The following is a 16,638-nucleotide window of genomic DNA, read 5'->3' on the forward strand; positions in this document are numbered from 1 at the left end:
GAAGTTTTTAACTTTACCATTTTTGCATTGATAGGACTTATTGATCGCTTTTTATTCATTTTTTCATGATATAAAAAGTGACCAAAAATGCACTATTTTGGACTTTGGAATTTTTTTGCGCGCACGCCATTGACCGTGCGGTTTAATTAACGATATATTTTTATAATTCGGACATTTCCGCACGCGGCGATACCATTTATGTTTATTTTTATTTTTATTTACACTGTGTTTTTTCTTTTATGGGAAAAGGGGGGTGATTCAAACTTTTAATAGGGAAGGGGTTAAATGATGTTTATTCACTTTTTTTTTGCACTTTTTTTTTGCAGTGTTATAGGTCCCATAGGGACCTATAACACTGCACACACTGATCTTTTACATTGATCACTGGTTTCTCATAAGAAACCAGTGATCGATGATTCTGCCGCATGACTGCTCATGCCTGGATCTCAGGCACTGAGCTGTCATTCGGCGATCGGACAGCGAGGAGGCAGGTAGGGGCCCTCCCGCTGTCCTGTCAGCTGTTCGGGATGCCGCGATTTCACCGCGGCTATCCCGAACAGCCCACTGAGCTAGCCGGCATGCTTTCGGTTTCACTTTAAAAAAGTTAGAGGGGTCAGAAGATGACCATTTTAAACAAATAAATTTTCCTGCATGTATTCATGATTTTTTTCTGAAGTGATACAAAATCAAACCTATACAAGTAGGGTATCATTTTAACCGTATGGACCTACAGAATAAAGATAAGGTATCATTTTTGCCGAAAAATGTACTTCGTAAAAACGGAAGCCCCCAAAACTTACAAAATAGTGTTTTTTCGTCATTTTTGTCGCACATTGATTTTTTTTTCCTGTTTCACTGTAGATTTTTGGGTAAAATGACTAATGTCACTGCAAAGTAGAATTAGTGACAAAAAAAATAAGCCATCATATAGAATTTTAGGTGAAAATTTTTAAGAGTTATGAATTTTTTAAGTTAAGGAGGAAAAATTTTAAATGAAAAAACGGAAAAAGCCTGGGTCCTTAAGGGGTTAAAGCTGAGCTGTGATTGGTTGTTATGGGGAAACCAGACAATTCTGGTTTCAGACAGATTCTGAGCTGCTATCCATACATTCTCCTTTGAAATGTTGTTGTAATATTCCAGTACAGAACATGGTTCTGTACTACCCTTAGGCCCTGTCAGGTTGAGTCCCTCAGTGATCTGGGGGCTCTCCTGCAGTGTCTCCCCTGCTGTTATTATAAGTGTCCTTATTGTCATAGGATTAAAGTCAGTACATTAATGTATAGCTAGTCTAAAGGACTTGTGAGATGTCTGAAGGACCTGTGGAATGTCACATGTTATGTTATGTTGTCCAATGGGCTTTGGCTCAAGCCCCCCTCTATATAAAGGGGCGGCCATTACAATTCGCTCTCTTATGCTCTCTGCTGAGGAACAGCAAACACCAGAGATCTCAGTGCTAGTGACCAGCACCTGGAAGGCCTCAAATTTACAGTCATTCCAGTAAGTCAAAAGTCTATGTCTGCTGTCACTACCCATGTTCAAGTCCAGTCTAAAGTCAAGCCTCAAGATAATTATCTAAAGTCTATTACCAGTCTAATTGGTCCCAGCAAGCTGCGAGGTCCTTCTGTGTTCCTGGCCACCTCTCTGGCAATCTGGCCTAGCGGTGAAGATAATACCATCTATCTAAACTCAGTAAAGCCTCAGTTAAACCATAACTAGTTGTGGACTCTCCTTTCACTACCTAGCCATTGGAATAGCAGAGATACCGTTCGTGTGGTTCCGGTATCCAAAAACCACTCTGGCATCACGAACATTAGGGGTTAACAACACCTTGCCCCTGAAGTTAATACCATCTTGCCCCATAAACCTACACCGCTACACCCCGTGGTCCTGCCATCACCGTGGGTCACCATATTTTGATACAACTTCAAATTCATTTCAAGACCATGAGAGAGCAAATCAGCCCAAAACTGTGATGCTCCCACCACCCTACTTCAAAATTTGTAGAGCTTTTGGTGTAGGTGTGCATTGTTTTTTTTATTTTTTTTATTGTAAACATGGGGGGGGGGGAGATTTATCAATTTCTGTGTATATAAAATGTTGACCAGTTGTCCATAGTAACCAATTAGATTGTTTCTTATATTTGTTAAAGGGCCTCTGAAAAATAAAACAAACAATCTGATTGGTTGCTATGGGCAACTGGTCAACCTTTTTAATCTAAACATGTTTTGAAAAATCTCCTCCATGGTGTTGTACAAAAAGTTGCCACTTTAGTTTTATTCAACTATGGAATGTTTTCCCGGAAGCATAGTGAAACATCTAGGTGGAAGGGCCACAATTTTTTGATTGCACAGTAATGACTCTCTGCATGGCTTTTTCAATAAGTACCATTCCTGTTGGTTTTCTTCCCCTTGGGTTCTTTCAAACCTGTTCAGGTGATTCCTCATGGTGCTCTTTGACTGACTTTAACAGGACACCCCTAAGGAGAGTAGCAACACTGCTGAACTTTCTCAATTTGTAGACAAATTGCTGAACCATGGATTGATATACACCAAGGTTTTTAGCAATGCTTTTGTAGCCTTTTCTAGCTCTATATTATGTCTTCTGGACAAAAAGTTCAACTTCAAAAGTTGTTTGTATCAGAGCATGGTTTACCATATCCTAACCAATTGTCAGTAACATGAGTAACAGAGTACATCAAACCCCTTACTTTCACTTAAAGCGTACCCGTTAGATCCTACAAAAACATTTTTTTTTATATATCACTTAGTACCTAATTCTGACCATGTACATCTAATTTTTATGTGTCTAGCACCTTTATTTTTATTTTTTTATTACACTTTTAATTTAGCTCACTAGCCTGCATTCCTCTCAAAGGGAGAGGGCGTGGCCTCACTGTTCAGGTCTCCGCCCCTCCCTCAGTATGCTGTCTGCTCACTTCTCACCTGACAGTGAGAGGATTTTTCCTCCAGCTGTGAGTCCTGCGCTCACAGCTGTCAATCAAGGAAGTGTGTCCATAACATATGTGATGACGCATGGACACAGCAGGAATAGTATGTGTCCAAGCAGGCAGGGGGGCAGTTGTTTGACTGGCTTTTTCAGTATGAAATACTGAAAATGTTCTAATGAAAGCAATTGCAAAACCTATTGGTTTTGCATACTTTACAACACATCAAAAGTGTTTTGTATCTGACAGTGCCTATTTAACTAAAACATTTGTGCCAGTTAGCTCTTAAAGAAGTCATTAACATGGAGTTTCACTTTAGCTACATTCCCATGAGCATAACATTGGCACATTTTTAAACCATTTTATGGCTACAAGTCTTAGCCTGACTACAAGCCTAATGACCCAAACTGACTGCATCATAGATCTCTATGATGCTTTCATTTTGGGTCATTATACCTGCAGTTGTCCTGGACTTTAGGCCGTTATATAGGCACAATAATCTGTTAAGCTCTGGCCTTACTTTTTCTGCTAAGGCTGGGTCCACACTACGTTTTGTCCCATACGGGAGCGCATACGGCAGGAGGGAGCTAAAACCTCGCGCTCCCGTATGTGACCGTATGCGCTCCCGTATGCCATTCACTTCAATGAGCCGACCGGAGTGAAACGTTCGGTCCGGTCGGCTCATTTTTGCGCCGTATGCGCTTTTACAACCGGACCTAAAACCGTGGTTGACCACAGTTTTAGGTCCGGTTGTAAAAGCGCATACGGCGCAAAAATGAGCCGACCGGACCGAACGTTTCACTCCGGTCGGCTCATTGAAGTGAATGGCATACGGGAGCGCATACGGTCACATACGGGAGCGCGAGGTTTTAGCTCCCTCCTGCCGTATGCGCTCCCGTATGGGACAAAACGTAGTGTGGACCCAGCCTTACACAGTGGATGCTTATGTAGTGTGCTCAATAAAAAACATGAACAGAACATCTGTTTGTGTCTCATTTAGTTAGATTGCGGTTGTCTATAATTGTTACATAGATAACAATCAGAACACTTATTATTAATAGTCAATGTAGAAATCCAGGTAATTTCAAAGGTTTCTTCTTCTTTCTTCCAACTATATTCTCCAATAATGAAAGGGAGACATTAAAAACATTGAAATGTTGGCTTCAAGTATAAGATAAGATGTTTTTTTGTTTGTTTGTTTGTTTTTTGCCTTTTCCTCTTTTTGGAGTTAAGTTGGAGACTGGGTTTCATGGGTTTCAAATTGATTTATTGTTTGCATTTCTATGAATTATAAAAATATTTTAAAAAAAAAGGTAAGGGGGGGGGATATTGGACAGTGTTGTTGAAATTCAACTAATTCTGTATGTAATGTATTTACTTCTGTATTCCATACATTTGTTCAAAAAGGATTTCATTGCAAGAAGAAGGTAAATTGACCATGATTTTGGTCATACCTGCATAAACATCCCTGGTAAAGAGAATGCATCGCTATATTTTATTTTAATAATGAAAACTATGTTGTAAAACATTTTTTCTATTTGTATATTTTATCCTAGCTTCTTAGGCTAAGTGCACATCTGCATCGGAGCTCCGTACAGGAGCTCATCATAGTCTGCTCATGGCAAAAAACTGCCACAACTGGATCCTGATGGATCCCATTGACTTTTAATAGGGTCTTGTCAGGGACCGACCGGGGGACAGGGAGAGTAAGCCCTAAACTGACCCTAAAACCGCTCTCCCTGCCTACTTGCCCATCCACCCTAACCAGTGGATCGACAACTGGGCGCCGGTCCCTCCCTGAGCTAAAGTTCAGGGGCCTAATAAAAACACATACTAATAAATAGTCGGTCACAAACCGGAAACATAACAGGAACATAGAACTCTATAACAGATTAAGTTGAGAGGACACAGATCAGTGAGCAGCACAGGGGACACTATGGATCAGCGGTCGTGAACAGAGGACACTATAGATCCGTGGTCGTGAACAGATTACACTATAGATCAGTAGTCATGTACAGAACTCCAAAGATCTGAAATCAAGAACTAATAAAAATAGAGTTCAAAACACCAGACAGGAAAACAGATAGGTCAACAGACTTTAGGAACAGACAGGAATATAGCATAATCCCTCCTAAAATCCAGTAGACACAAAGTCCCCATGGACCAGAAACAGGGATCTATCGCTAATCAGGAATATTCGCATTCCCTATGCAAACCTCCAGGAGACACGAAGTCCCCATGGACTGGTAATAGGGATGCCTAGATACACAGGATATATTTATAGAACACTGTTCACACTGAACACAAGACAGGAATAATCACAATCCCTTGAGAACACCTCCAGTAGACAAGGAGTTCCATGGAGCGGTAACAAGGATGCCCAGATACACAGAATATATTTATAAAACACTGTTAACACTGAACACACAAACTGAACACTCCACTATAGCAGTAGCCATTAATAATAAATCCAAATAGACTACTGGCTAGCGGCACACTCACTAGTGTGGTCAGAAGCTGACCCAGTAGGAAAACAGAAATATAAAATACAGAACCTCCCAAGAGAAAACACAGTGTGAACATAGCAGAAAGGCAGAAAGGATAAACAAATCCTAAAACCTAACTAAATAAACACAGCTTAAAATCCACTAAGAGGATGCCACCTAACATGGCTAAAACCAGAAAATACAAAGTGCATGCTAAAACAGACATATTAGATTAAATGCTCAAATAAGAAGTGTTTCACCAAACCTCTATTAGCAGCACAGCCAGCATATTAGCAGCTGGGCACCAGGAAGTCCATCGGTAAATGAAGTCAGGATGAAATGAAGTCAATCACCAGCACTGAACTAGTCAGTGCTGAACTTTAATAGACACACCCTAAAGGCAAATGAACAACAGAGGCTGAGGCTGAAAAGTCCAGAGACATTAACTATTCCCTGACCAGGAAACATTAAACTGTTCACACAGCAATCCAATAGCTGTGTGAGAACACAGACCAGAACAGACATGACAGGTCTGTATGGTTTCCATCTGTTGTCTTTTTATTTGCAGGATTTGGGCGGAAAAGAGACTACTTGCAGTATTTTTTTTCCTGCTCATATACCACTATTTGAATGGATTCTGTAAACAGAGGTCAGACGCAGATGTGAATTTAGCTGAATATGGGGAAGTTATTTTGTCTGAGGCGGTGCAGTTCTGAAAGTTTTCTCCACAGCAGGCACTTGTACAAAAAATAAGGCAAAATATAAGCTAGTGACTTTTATGCAAAAAGCACCCATGCTCTGGGAAATGTGCACTCTGGGTTCTCCTGCTGACTCCAGCTTTATTACAGAGGTATTACCTTTAATACTGATGATATTAGGATGCCTGCTTGCCCTACGTCTAGTGTACATAGCACATGCTAAAATACAATCTGAACAACAAAAAGTGTGAGTATTTATGGGCCAATGTGAAACATACAAAAACATAAAACAATTAAATTAAAGACAAATAACATAAAATCTTGACTGGGCAATGAGCAATTTTCATGGGGATGGATGTCCTATAAATCTATAGATTTAGGCAGGGCCGTTTGAAGGAATTTGGGGCCACAAGCAAAATGGACATGGAGGCCCCCCCCCCCTTGATGTTCACGCACGTCATGCTCTAGGGCCGGCGTCAGGACGTAGTATCGCCGGTCCTTGAATGCTGGGAGTGCGACGTGAGCGAACGTCGATACGAGGCCCCCACATTAGGTGCAGCACAGTTCCCCCCACGTCAGGTGCGGCACAGTTAACCCCCCCCCCCCCACGTTAGGTGCGGCACAGTTCCCCCCCCCCCCCCCCCCCCACGTTAGGTGCGGCACAGTTCCCCCCACATTAGGTGCGGCAGAGTTCCCCCCACATTAGATGCAGCAGAGTTCTCCCCACATTAGGCTAGCAGTGTTCCCCCACATTAGGTGCAGTATAGTTCCCCCACGTTAGGTGCAGTATAGTTCCCCACATTAGGTGCAGTATAGTCCCCCACATTATGTGCAGTATAGCTCCCCACATTAGGTGCAGTATAGCTCCCCAAATTAGGTGCAGTACAGTTCCCCCACATTAGGTAGTATAGTTCCCCACATTAGGTGCTGTACAGTTCCCCTACATTAGGCTGTAGTTCCTCCACATTAGGTGCAGTATAGTTCCCCACATTAGGTGCAGTATAGTTCCCCACATTAGGTGCAGTATTGTTCCCCACATTAGGTGCAGTATAGTTCTCCACATTAGGTGCAGTATAGTTCTCCCCACATTAGGTGCACTATAGTTCCCCACATTAGGTGCTGTATAGTTCTCCACATTAGGTTGGCAGTATAGTTTACCCCACATTAGGTGCAGTATAGTTCCCCACATTAGGTGCAATATAGTTCTCCCCACATTAGGCTATAGTTCCCCCACATTAGGTGCAGTATAGTCCCCCCACATTAGGTGCACTATAGTTCTCCCTACATTAGGCTATAGTTCCCCCACATTAGGTGCAGTATAGTCCCCCCACATTAGGTGCAGTATAGTTCTCCCTACATTAGGCTATAGTTCCCCCACATTATCACCTATATCAGCCAACTTGGGTGGGGCTTGTAGCCTCTCTCCCCCCTTCCATTGTATGTGTGCTTAGTCACGCTGGAGGGAACTGGGAGCAGGCTACATGTCGACCTAGTGCTGCTGTAATTGCCCACTGGCCCCTGGTTTTTGCTTATTACGCACAGGTAGGTTAGCGTTAGGTCCCGTGCCATCTGAGAAACCTTGGCGTTGGTGTGCGGGCTCTGGTGTGTCCTTAATATAAGGATACACTGGTGAATGTCTCAATTTTAACATCAGTGTTGAGGGATTAGCCAATGTCATTGTATACATCTACCACAGTAGTGCACCTACATTTCTGTATTGTATAGTTCCCCCACATTAGGTGCAGTATAGTTCCCCACATTAGGTGCAGTATAGTTCTCCACATTAGGTGCAGTATAATTCTCCACATTAGGTTGGCAGTATAGTTTACCCCACATTAGGTGCAGTATAGTTTCCCACAGTAGGTGCAGTATAGTTCTCCACATTAGGTGCAGTATAGTTCCCCACTAGTGTTGAGCGGCATAGGCCATATTCGAATTCGCGAATATTCGCGAATATATGGACGAATATTCGTCATATATTCGCGAATATTCGCATATTCGTTATATTCTCGTTTTATTTTCGCGTATGCAAAAATTTGCGTATGCGAAAAGTAACATATGTGAAAATTCGCATATGCGAAAATTAACATATGCGAATTTTCGCACGCCAGTCTCACACAGTAGTATTACAGCCTTCTTTACACCACACAACCTGGAAGCAGAGAGGGGTGATCACTGTGATGTGTACTGTGAAGAAAAAAAAAAAAAAAAAACGAATATTCGTAATTACGAATATATAGCGCTATATTCGCGAAATTCGCGAATTCGCGAATATGCGATATTCACGATTAATATTCGAATTGCGAATATTCGCGAGCAACACTATTCCCCACATTAGGTGCAGTATAGTTTACCCTACATTAGGTGCAGTATAGTTCCCCCACATTAGGTGCAGTATAGTTCTCCCTACATTAAGCTATAGTTCCCCCACATTAGGTGCAGTATAGTCCCCCCACATTAGGTGCAGTATAGTCCCCCACATTATGTGCAGTATAGCTCCCCACATTAGGTGCAGTATAGCTCCCCAAATTAGGTGCAGTATAGTTTACCCTACATTAGGTGCAGTATAGTCCCCCCACATTAGGTGCAGTATAGTTCTCCCTACATTAAGCTATAGTTCCCCCACATTAGGTGCAGTATAGTCCCCCCACATTAGGTGCAGTATAGTCCCCCACATTATGTGCAGTATAGCTCCCCAAATTAGGTGCAGTATAGTTCCCCACATTAGGTGCAGTATAGTTCCCCACATTCGGTGCAGTATTGTTCCCCACATTAGGTGCAGTATAGTTCTCCACATTAGGTGCAGTATAGTTCTCCCCACATTAGGTGCACTATAGTTCCCCACATTAGGTGCAGTATAGTTCTCCACATTAGGTGCAGTATAGTTCTCCACATTAGGTTGGCAGTATAGTTTACCCCACATTAGGTGCAGTATAGTTCCCCACATTAGGTGCAGTATAGTTCTCCCCACATTAGGCTATAGTTCCCCCACATTAGGTGTAGTATAGTCCCCCCACATTAGGTGCACTATAGTTCTCCCTACATTAGGCTATAGTTCCCCCACATTAGGTGCAGTATAGTCCCCCCACATTAGGTGCAGTATAGTTCTCCCTACATTAGGCTATAGTTCCCCCACATCAGGTGCAGTATAGTTCCCCACATTAGGTGCAGTATAGTTCTCCACATTAGGTGCAGTATAATTCTCCACATTAGGTTGGCAGTATAGTTTACCCCACATTAGGTGCAGTATAGTTCCCCACAGTAGGTGCAGTATAGTTCTCCACATTAGGTGCAGTATAGTTCCCCACATTAGGTGCAGTATAGTTTACCCTACATTAGGTGCAGTATAGTTCCCCACATTAGGTGCAGTATAGTTCTCCCCACATTAGGCTATAGTTCCCCCACATTAGGTGCAGTATAGTTCTCCCTACATTAAGCTATAGTTCCCCCACATTAGGTGCAGTATAGTCCCCCCACATTAGGTGCAGTATAGTTCCCCCACATTAGGTGTAGTATGTTCCCCCACAGACATACAGCCTCCAGCCATACAGTGTATGGCTGGAAGCTGTATGCCTGTTTACTGCCCTACTTCAGTGGTCCGGCCACCATAGCAGTAGGTCCCGGGACTGGAGGAGCGGTGGTCGGAGCACTGAAGCTGATGTGCCGCTGGTCACTTACCATGCTGGCCAGCGCATGCCCTGTTCGCTGCTCCGCTCCTCCACGTTGCTTTTCAATGGGCACACGCACGGGACGGGGCAATTGCCCCGTTTCCCCCCCCCCCCCCCGGATCCGCCACTGCATGCATTATATACACACACAATACACATTACATACTGTACATGCATGCTTCATACACACACATACTGTACACATTACATACTGTACATGCATCATACACACAACATACTGTACACATTACATACTGTACATGCATCATACACACACAGATACTGTACACATTACATACTGTACATGCATGCTTCATACACACACAGATACCGTACACATTATATACTGTAGATGCATCATACACACAACATACTGTACACATTACATACTATATATGCATGCTTCATACACACACAGATACTGTACACATTACATACTGTACATGCATGCTTCATACACACACATACGGCACACATTACATACTATATATGCATGCTTCATACACTCACAGATACTGTACACATTACATACTGTACATGCATGCTTCATGCAAACACATACTGCACACATTACATACTATACATGCATGCATGCTTCATACACACACAGATACTGTACACATTACATACTGTACATGCATGCTTCATACACACACTGTACACATTACATACTGTACATGCATGCTTCATACACACACACACACTGTACACATTACATACTGTACATGCATGCTTCATACACACACAACATACTGTACACATTACATACTGTACATGCATGCTTCATACACACATACTGCACACATTACATACTATACATGCATGCTTCATACACACTGTACACATTACATACTGTACACATTACATACTGTACATGCTTCATACACACACAACATACTGTACACATTACATACTGTACATGCATGCTTCATACACAACATACTGTACAAATTACATACTATATATGCATGCTTCATACACACACAGATACTGTACACATTACATACTGTACATGCATGCTTCATACACACACAGATACTGTACACATTACATACAGCCTTTGGCTGTCCGGGCATGCTGGGAGTTGTAGTTTTGCAACAACTGGAGGCATCCAGGTTGGGAAACACTGATATAGATACACACATGCACTTTACATATAGTCATCCACAGTAGTAACACACACAGGCACAGTACATAGACATACACATATGTACACACATATATATATATATCCACACACACATGCTTATACACATATATATATATACACATGCAGGGACACCTACTGTAGTCAGGCCCCGTGTTGTACAGCCTCTGCGGTCTCCTTTCCTCACAGCTCTGTGCTCTCTCTCCTCCCCCTCCCCCTCCTCCTGCTCAGACAGCTGAAGGCTGAGAGAAGAGTCCAGGGCTGAGGGAAGATACCAAGTGCAGCGGGGGTGGGGGGAGCGTGATTGTGCTGAGGTGAGAAGAACTCCAAAGCTGCAAATGTTTTTTTTTTTTTTAATTCAGACATTCAGGGGCCCTCTTGTTTGACTGGGTGCCTGGGGCCCGGAGCACAAACTCCAAGAGCACGATTGTTAATCCGGCCCTGGTAATGGGGGAATTGCCCCGTCGCTACAGGACAGGCAAGCACTGGCTGTGCTCGGGGCCCCCCAGCCAGCTCGGGGCCCCAAGCAATTGCTAGGTTTGCCTGTCATGTAGCGACGGGCCAGGATTTAGGTAAACAGTTAGGTAGTTCTGTGTCTTTCTACTTAACATATGCAGTTATTTCTATTTCATTCATTTCCTTTATCAGTCTATCCTTGAAACTATAATTAGATTAATTAGCAAATATATGAAAGCATTTGAATCTGAAAAGATCTGATGCACAAATTTATGTTATTGTTATGCAAATTGAATTCTGTATTTCACACAAGCAGGATACAAGCACATACACACAAACAAACATAATAACATCAGCTCTAGACAACTGGGAGACATAACAGATTGCTCCATGTGCTGCTCTTTGGATTTATTATCAGAACTTTTAAGTTAATATAAACAAGTACTGGGGCAGAGCATTGTGAACTGTATGAGCAGAGACATCTTTTCTAAGCTTAACTTACCACTATTTCTAATTTTTTCTTCAAGGATGTCTGTGTGCCCATCAAGGAGCTTTTTGTTAAAAAGCTCAGCTGAGCGGAGGAACATTGCTTCAACTGCAGAACCTTTGAGCAGAGCAATCTGATCTTCATGATCTAATGTTTGAAAGCCTAAAAAAAAGAAACAATATTTAGTGATTGTTTTTCCCCTGACTGTTTCCAATTGAATAAGGCTTTCCAATCTGATTTATTTTCTACTAGACTAGGGCTACATAGTGACATGTGTAGTTCACACCAAATCTCAGCTAAGTTGAACAACCAAAATATTTGTGCAGCTTGTCTGTGATATGCTGCCACATGACTTTATAAGTTTGCATTAACACCATGTTTTTGTAATTCAGCTTCCGGATCCAGCGAGGGAATTTATAAACCGGCAGTCATTTGAATGAGCCGGACAGAGTCAGATAGTGACTCCGGGCTGCTCATTTTTGAACTGTATCCAGTTTTGTTGCCAGACTGAAAACCGTGGTTGGCTGTTTTGGCTAAGCTGCTGTTTTAGCTAGTAGGATAATATGATTACAAATATGTAGCTGTTATATGCTGTCTTATTTAAAGGGGTACTCCATTGCTAGACATTCTATCCCCTATCCAAAGACAAGATAAGATGTCTGATCACAGCGTTCCGGCCGTTGGGACCCCCGGACAGAGTCAGCACGGAGATTGAGGGGGGTTCCAGTAGCCGACCCCGCAATCAGACATCTTATCCCCTATGGATAGGGGATAAGATGTCTATTAACAGAGTACCCCTTTAAGGCAACATATTATAGGGCAACGAATGCATTATTAGAAATTCAGAAATTCAGGAAAAATAGATAAGAATTCAATGAACTGTAGCCAATAGCAGCAACAAGAAGTGTGTCTGTGCAGTATATGGAAAATGTATTGATTTAATAGGAATCATGTATTGCTTTCTGTGATGGAGCCGCAAGAGAATTGTTCTTTTGCTGTCAGGTTTCCTAACTAGTTGCAGCTAATCGCCGGGTGTCCTAGCACTGTTATTCCCTGTGATCAACTTATCAATAGGATCCCTTCTGTAAAAAAAAAAAAAATGGATAACATCTTATACCTGGTATCTTTTTTGTAAACTCTACTAGGATCTGGACATGGTTTGTAGCCATTGTTGTCAAAAAGACAAAGTTGTCATCAGTGCTCAGATTGTCCTAAAAGAAAAGAAAGTGTTTACTTTGGTATTTTATAGATTATTTTGAATTTAGAGCTATTTTATTCATTTATATATGTCCCTAACCTATGCCACAGCACATTGGTACCTCTCCCCACTGGTGCACGAAGTTTATCCTTTTTTAAGAAGCCCAAGCAGACACAAGAAAGACATACAAACTCAACACAGATGTTGCCCTGGTTTTTAGTATGAAAACCTTGAAATGGGATTCCTATGAGGATGGTTTATCTGTAGATCGCACTGTGATTGCAGATCTTATCACGGCCTGACATTTATGCTGAAATGACACGTTTATAGTGTCCCTACCCTAAGTACAAGACGTCTGATATGCATCTAGTTTATGGGCTTATCTTTGATCATTATCTTAGTGACCTCCATGAAATGTTGCGACACGCCCTAAAAAGCACTTGAAATGGTGGAATTTAGAGGAGATGGGTCCTATATACATATAAATATATATTACAAAAAAATGCATACAATTGTATAGCAAGTTGACAAACATTGGGTGTAAAAGCATATTTTGGTGCCAAATTCTGTACAGTGCTGCACAAATCTATTTCCATAAAAAAGGCTTTGTGCAGCACTGTGCTGAATTGGCACCTAAATATGCACAGTGCTGCACTATAGTCATTTTTCAGGAACTGAACACAAATAACCATACAAATGCAATAGCCTTTACCATCATTTATGTGAAAAGAGAATATAAAACTAAAATACACAGAATCAGCTGATATAGCTATAGGATAAGGCTTTATACTGTTATCGAAGTTCTGAAGGACTTAAAGGCACATGGACTTTATACGGCAGTATTTTTGCATCCGCATTACTGCCACAATTTTCATTCTGACTACAGTTTGATGACCCAAATTGACAGCTGTCAGTTTGGGTTATCAGAAATAATTTTGGGTTAAAGGGGTACTCCGCTGCTCAGCATTTGGAACAAAATGTTCTTAATGCTTAGAGCCGGTGCCAGGAGCTCGTGACGTCATAGCCCCACCACTCATGACATCACTCCCCGCCCGTTCAATGCAAGTCTATGGGAGGGGGCGTGACGGCTGTCACGCCCCCTCCCATAGACATACATTGAGGGCGCGGGGCTATGACATCACGAGCTCCCGGTGCCGGTTCTCAGCGTTTGGAACATTTTGTTCCAAACGTTGAGCAGTGAAGTACCCCTTTAAAGGATTTAGATTGTGATTATCACCAGAATCTATGTATACGATTACCTATTCATTCTATCATGCAAATTCTTTATAGGCTGTTTTAAAGAGGACCTGTGGCCAACCCCCAAAAATTGAGATGTTACTGTAATTAAATAACTTAGAGAACCCTGATCACACACCTTTTTATAGTTTCTTCATACACCCTTCTGTTACTGAGATGAGGTTTTCTACTTTGTCTGACAATTCAGGGAATCAGTCAGATGGGCGCGTGCATTGTATATTTAGGGGCATGTCTGCCTAGTACACATCCCCTGACTGTATAATCCTGCCCATCACCTCATATCAAGAAACTGTAAAAAAAGGTATGTGACCACCCTAAGCTTTTTAATGATAATGATATCTCATTTTTGGGGGTTGGCCACAAACCTGCTTAATCTCAAAAAAGTTTTTTTTTATAAAAATGTACAAGCTCAAAAAAAACTACAAATCTTTCTTCTATAATTAAAAACCAAATCATTAATATACTCTACAATAGGATCAGGTTTTGTGGAAGTTTGTGCAGTGGAATAAAGGTGATAGTTGTTTGCATTCACTATTGTTCTATATAAAATGTACACCTAACCTGTACAGGCTACCAATATCATTCCATAAGCAAACATTCCTACAAAACAGTTGTCGACATCTATTCAGATAAACTAAGGTGTGCACATTATTTACTTGTTTCAACAGAAGATGGGGTTTTTCATTTCTATGGAAATATGTCACACATTTAGTTTAACTTTATTCCTACTGTCAATCCTATTTCTTTCATTACATGGGAATGGACTAAAGACACAACAGATCTACCCAACATCTGACAATTATAGTCTGTATGTCTTTTTCCTGAGAAAAGCTCAGACTCATAGAGGCTGTATATAGCATGCTGGAAAATCTGCATGAGCTGTAGAGAGTGCATCCAAATGTTGAACATTCTAAATATTCTGCTTAGTTTCTGCCCAGAGGCAAACCTATGGGGGAGGGGGGAGATGCTGTAGCCTACTGGGGGGTTACTGTCTACACGGGGGGGGGGGGGGGGGATAACTGCCTACCATTAGGGGGAGGGTGAATTACTGCCTACTGGAAAGGGAGAGATTTCTGCAATTTGGTGGGACAATTACCGCCTATTGGGGGGGCTACTGGCTATTGAAGGGGGAAATATATGCCTACTAGGGGGTGAATTACTGCCTACTGGGAGGATTACTACCTACTGAGGGAGATTACTGCCTACTTGAAAGGAAAATGACTGCCTATTGGGGAAAATTCCTGCCTAATGGGGGAGCTAACTGGCTATGTAAAGGGTGATTGCCTGCTTACTTAGGGGATGCCTACCTAATGGGAGGATTATTTGCCCACTAGAGGGGAACTGATTCCCTACTGAGGCAGCTACCTGACTAATTGGGAGAATTGCCTATTTACTAGAGGGGCTTACCTGATAATTGAGGAGACTACCTGTCTACTGGGTGGACTGCTCAATTGCTATGGAAGACAATCTTAATGGTGAACCAACATAAATACCCTTTTTTACTTTTTGGTGCACCAAAAGGTAGGACATAATTACGGTTTGGGGGACTATAGATAGATAGATAGATTATATATAGTTGGTATGTGTGTTGGAAAACAAAGGAGCCTAAAATGTAAAAGATATTTGATCCGCCCTGGGTACCAAATATGCCCCTGTTGCTAAGCCTCCTCATTGGGCTACCTATTGTCAGACATTTACTCTAGTTTGGTAGATTTCAAACTTTCTAGTGTATTAGCTGCTTTGGTTTATATGGGGAATCTTGTCAAATTTCTGATTAGATAAATTCTGAAAGTGAGTACATACAATGCAAAATGGATTTAACTTATGTAAGTGACAGTTTTGTGCAATAATTTGTCTAATATTGAAATAGGACTAATAAAGGAAAACATAATTTAACTTCTACTAAAGATGAGAAAAGAACAGACTTTACTTACTACCAGCTTTGTGGCCAGGTCATGAGGCAGTCGATGCCTATTATATGCATCCATCACATTTTGGAGCACTTGTATCTGGTCCTGTGTAAGTTCTGCTTTGACCTTTTACAAGTATGAAAACAGTTTTTTTTAACACAATAAAGAAGTACTGAAATATAGGAATAACATTTTAAAGTGGTTTTCCAATCAAAACATTACAAATAGACATATATCTGGGTTTGGTGTAAAATTCTGTAAGGCATACTCACCCACCTTGATCACTTACAGCTGCCGCTCCAACACTCCTGATCACCACCTGTTATGGTGGGCATGCTTTTATACATGCTATCCATGTGTGTGTCAAGTATTTTAGAGTGACAACAT

At 41.6% G+C, this 16,638-nt stretch overlaps 1 protein-coding gene across 4 annotated transcripts in view; it reads right to left on the minus strand.

Annotated features, from left to right (window-relative positions):
• Positions 1-16,638, minus strand: part of NR1H4 (nuclear receptor subfamily 1 group H member 4) — a 133,359-nt gene that overhangs the window by 24,831 nt on the left and 91,890 nt on the right. For all 4 annotated transcript variants that reach the window (XM_056574614.1, XM_056574615.1, XM_056574613.1 and 1 more), the window contains 3 exons: positions 16,276-16,377; positions 13,004-13,097; positions 11,902-12,048 (listed from right to left, as the gene is read on the minus strand). In XM_056574614.1, the coding sequence (XP_056430589.1) occupies positions 11,902-12,048; positions 13,004-13,097; positions 16,276-16,377 (343 nt within the window). The remainder of the gene's footprint in view (positions 1-11,901; positions 12,049-13,003; positions 13,098-16,275; positions 16,378-16,638) is intronic.

Source organism: Hyla sarda, chromosome 4, assembly GCF_029499605.1.
Source record: "Hyla sarda isolate aHylSar1 chromosome 4, aHylSar1.hap1, whole genome shotgun sequence".
NCBI lineage: Eukaryota > Metazoa > Chordata > Amphibia > Anura > Hylidae > Hyla > Hyla sarda.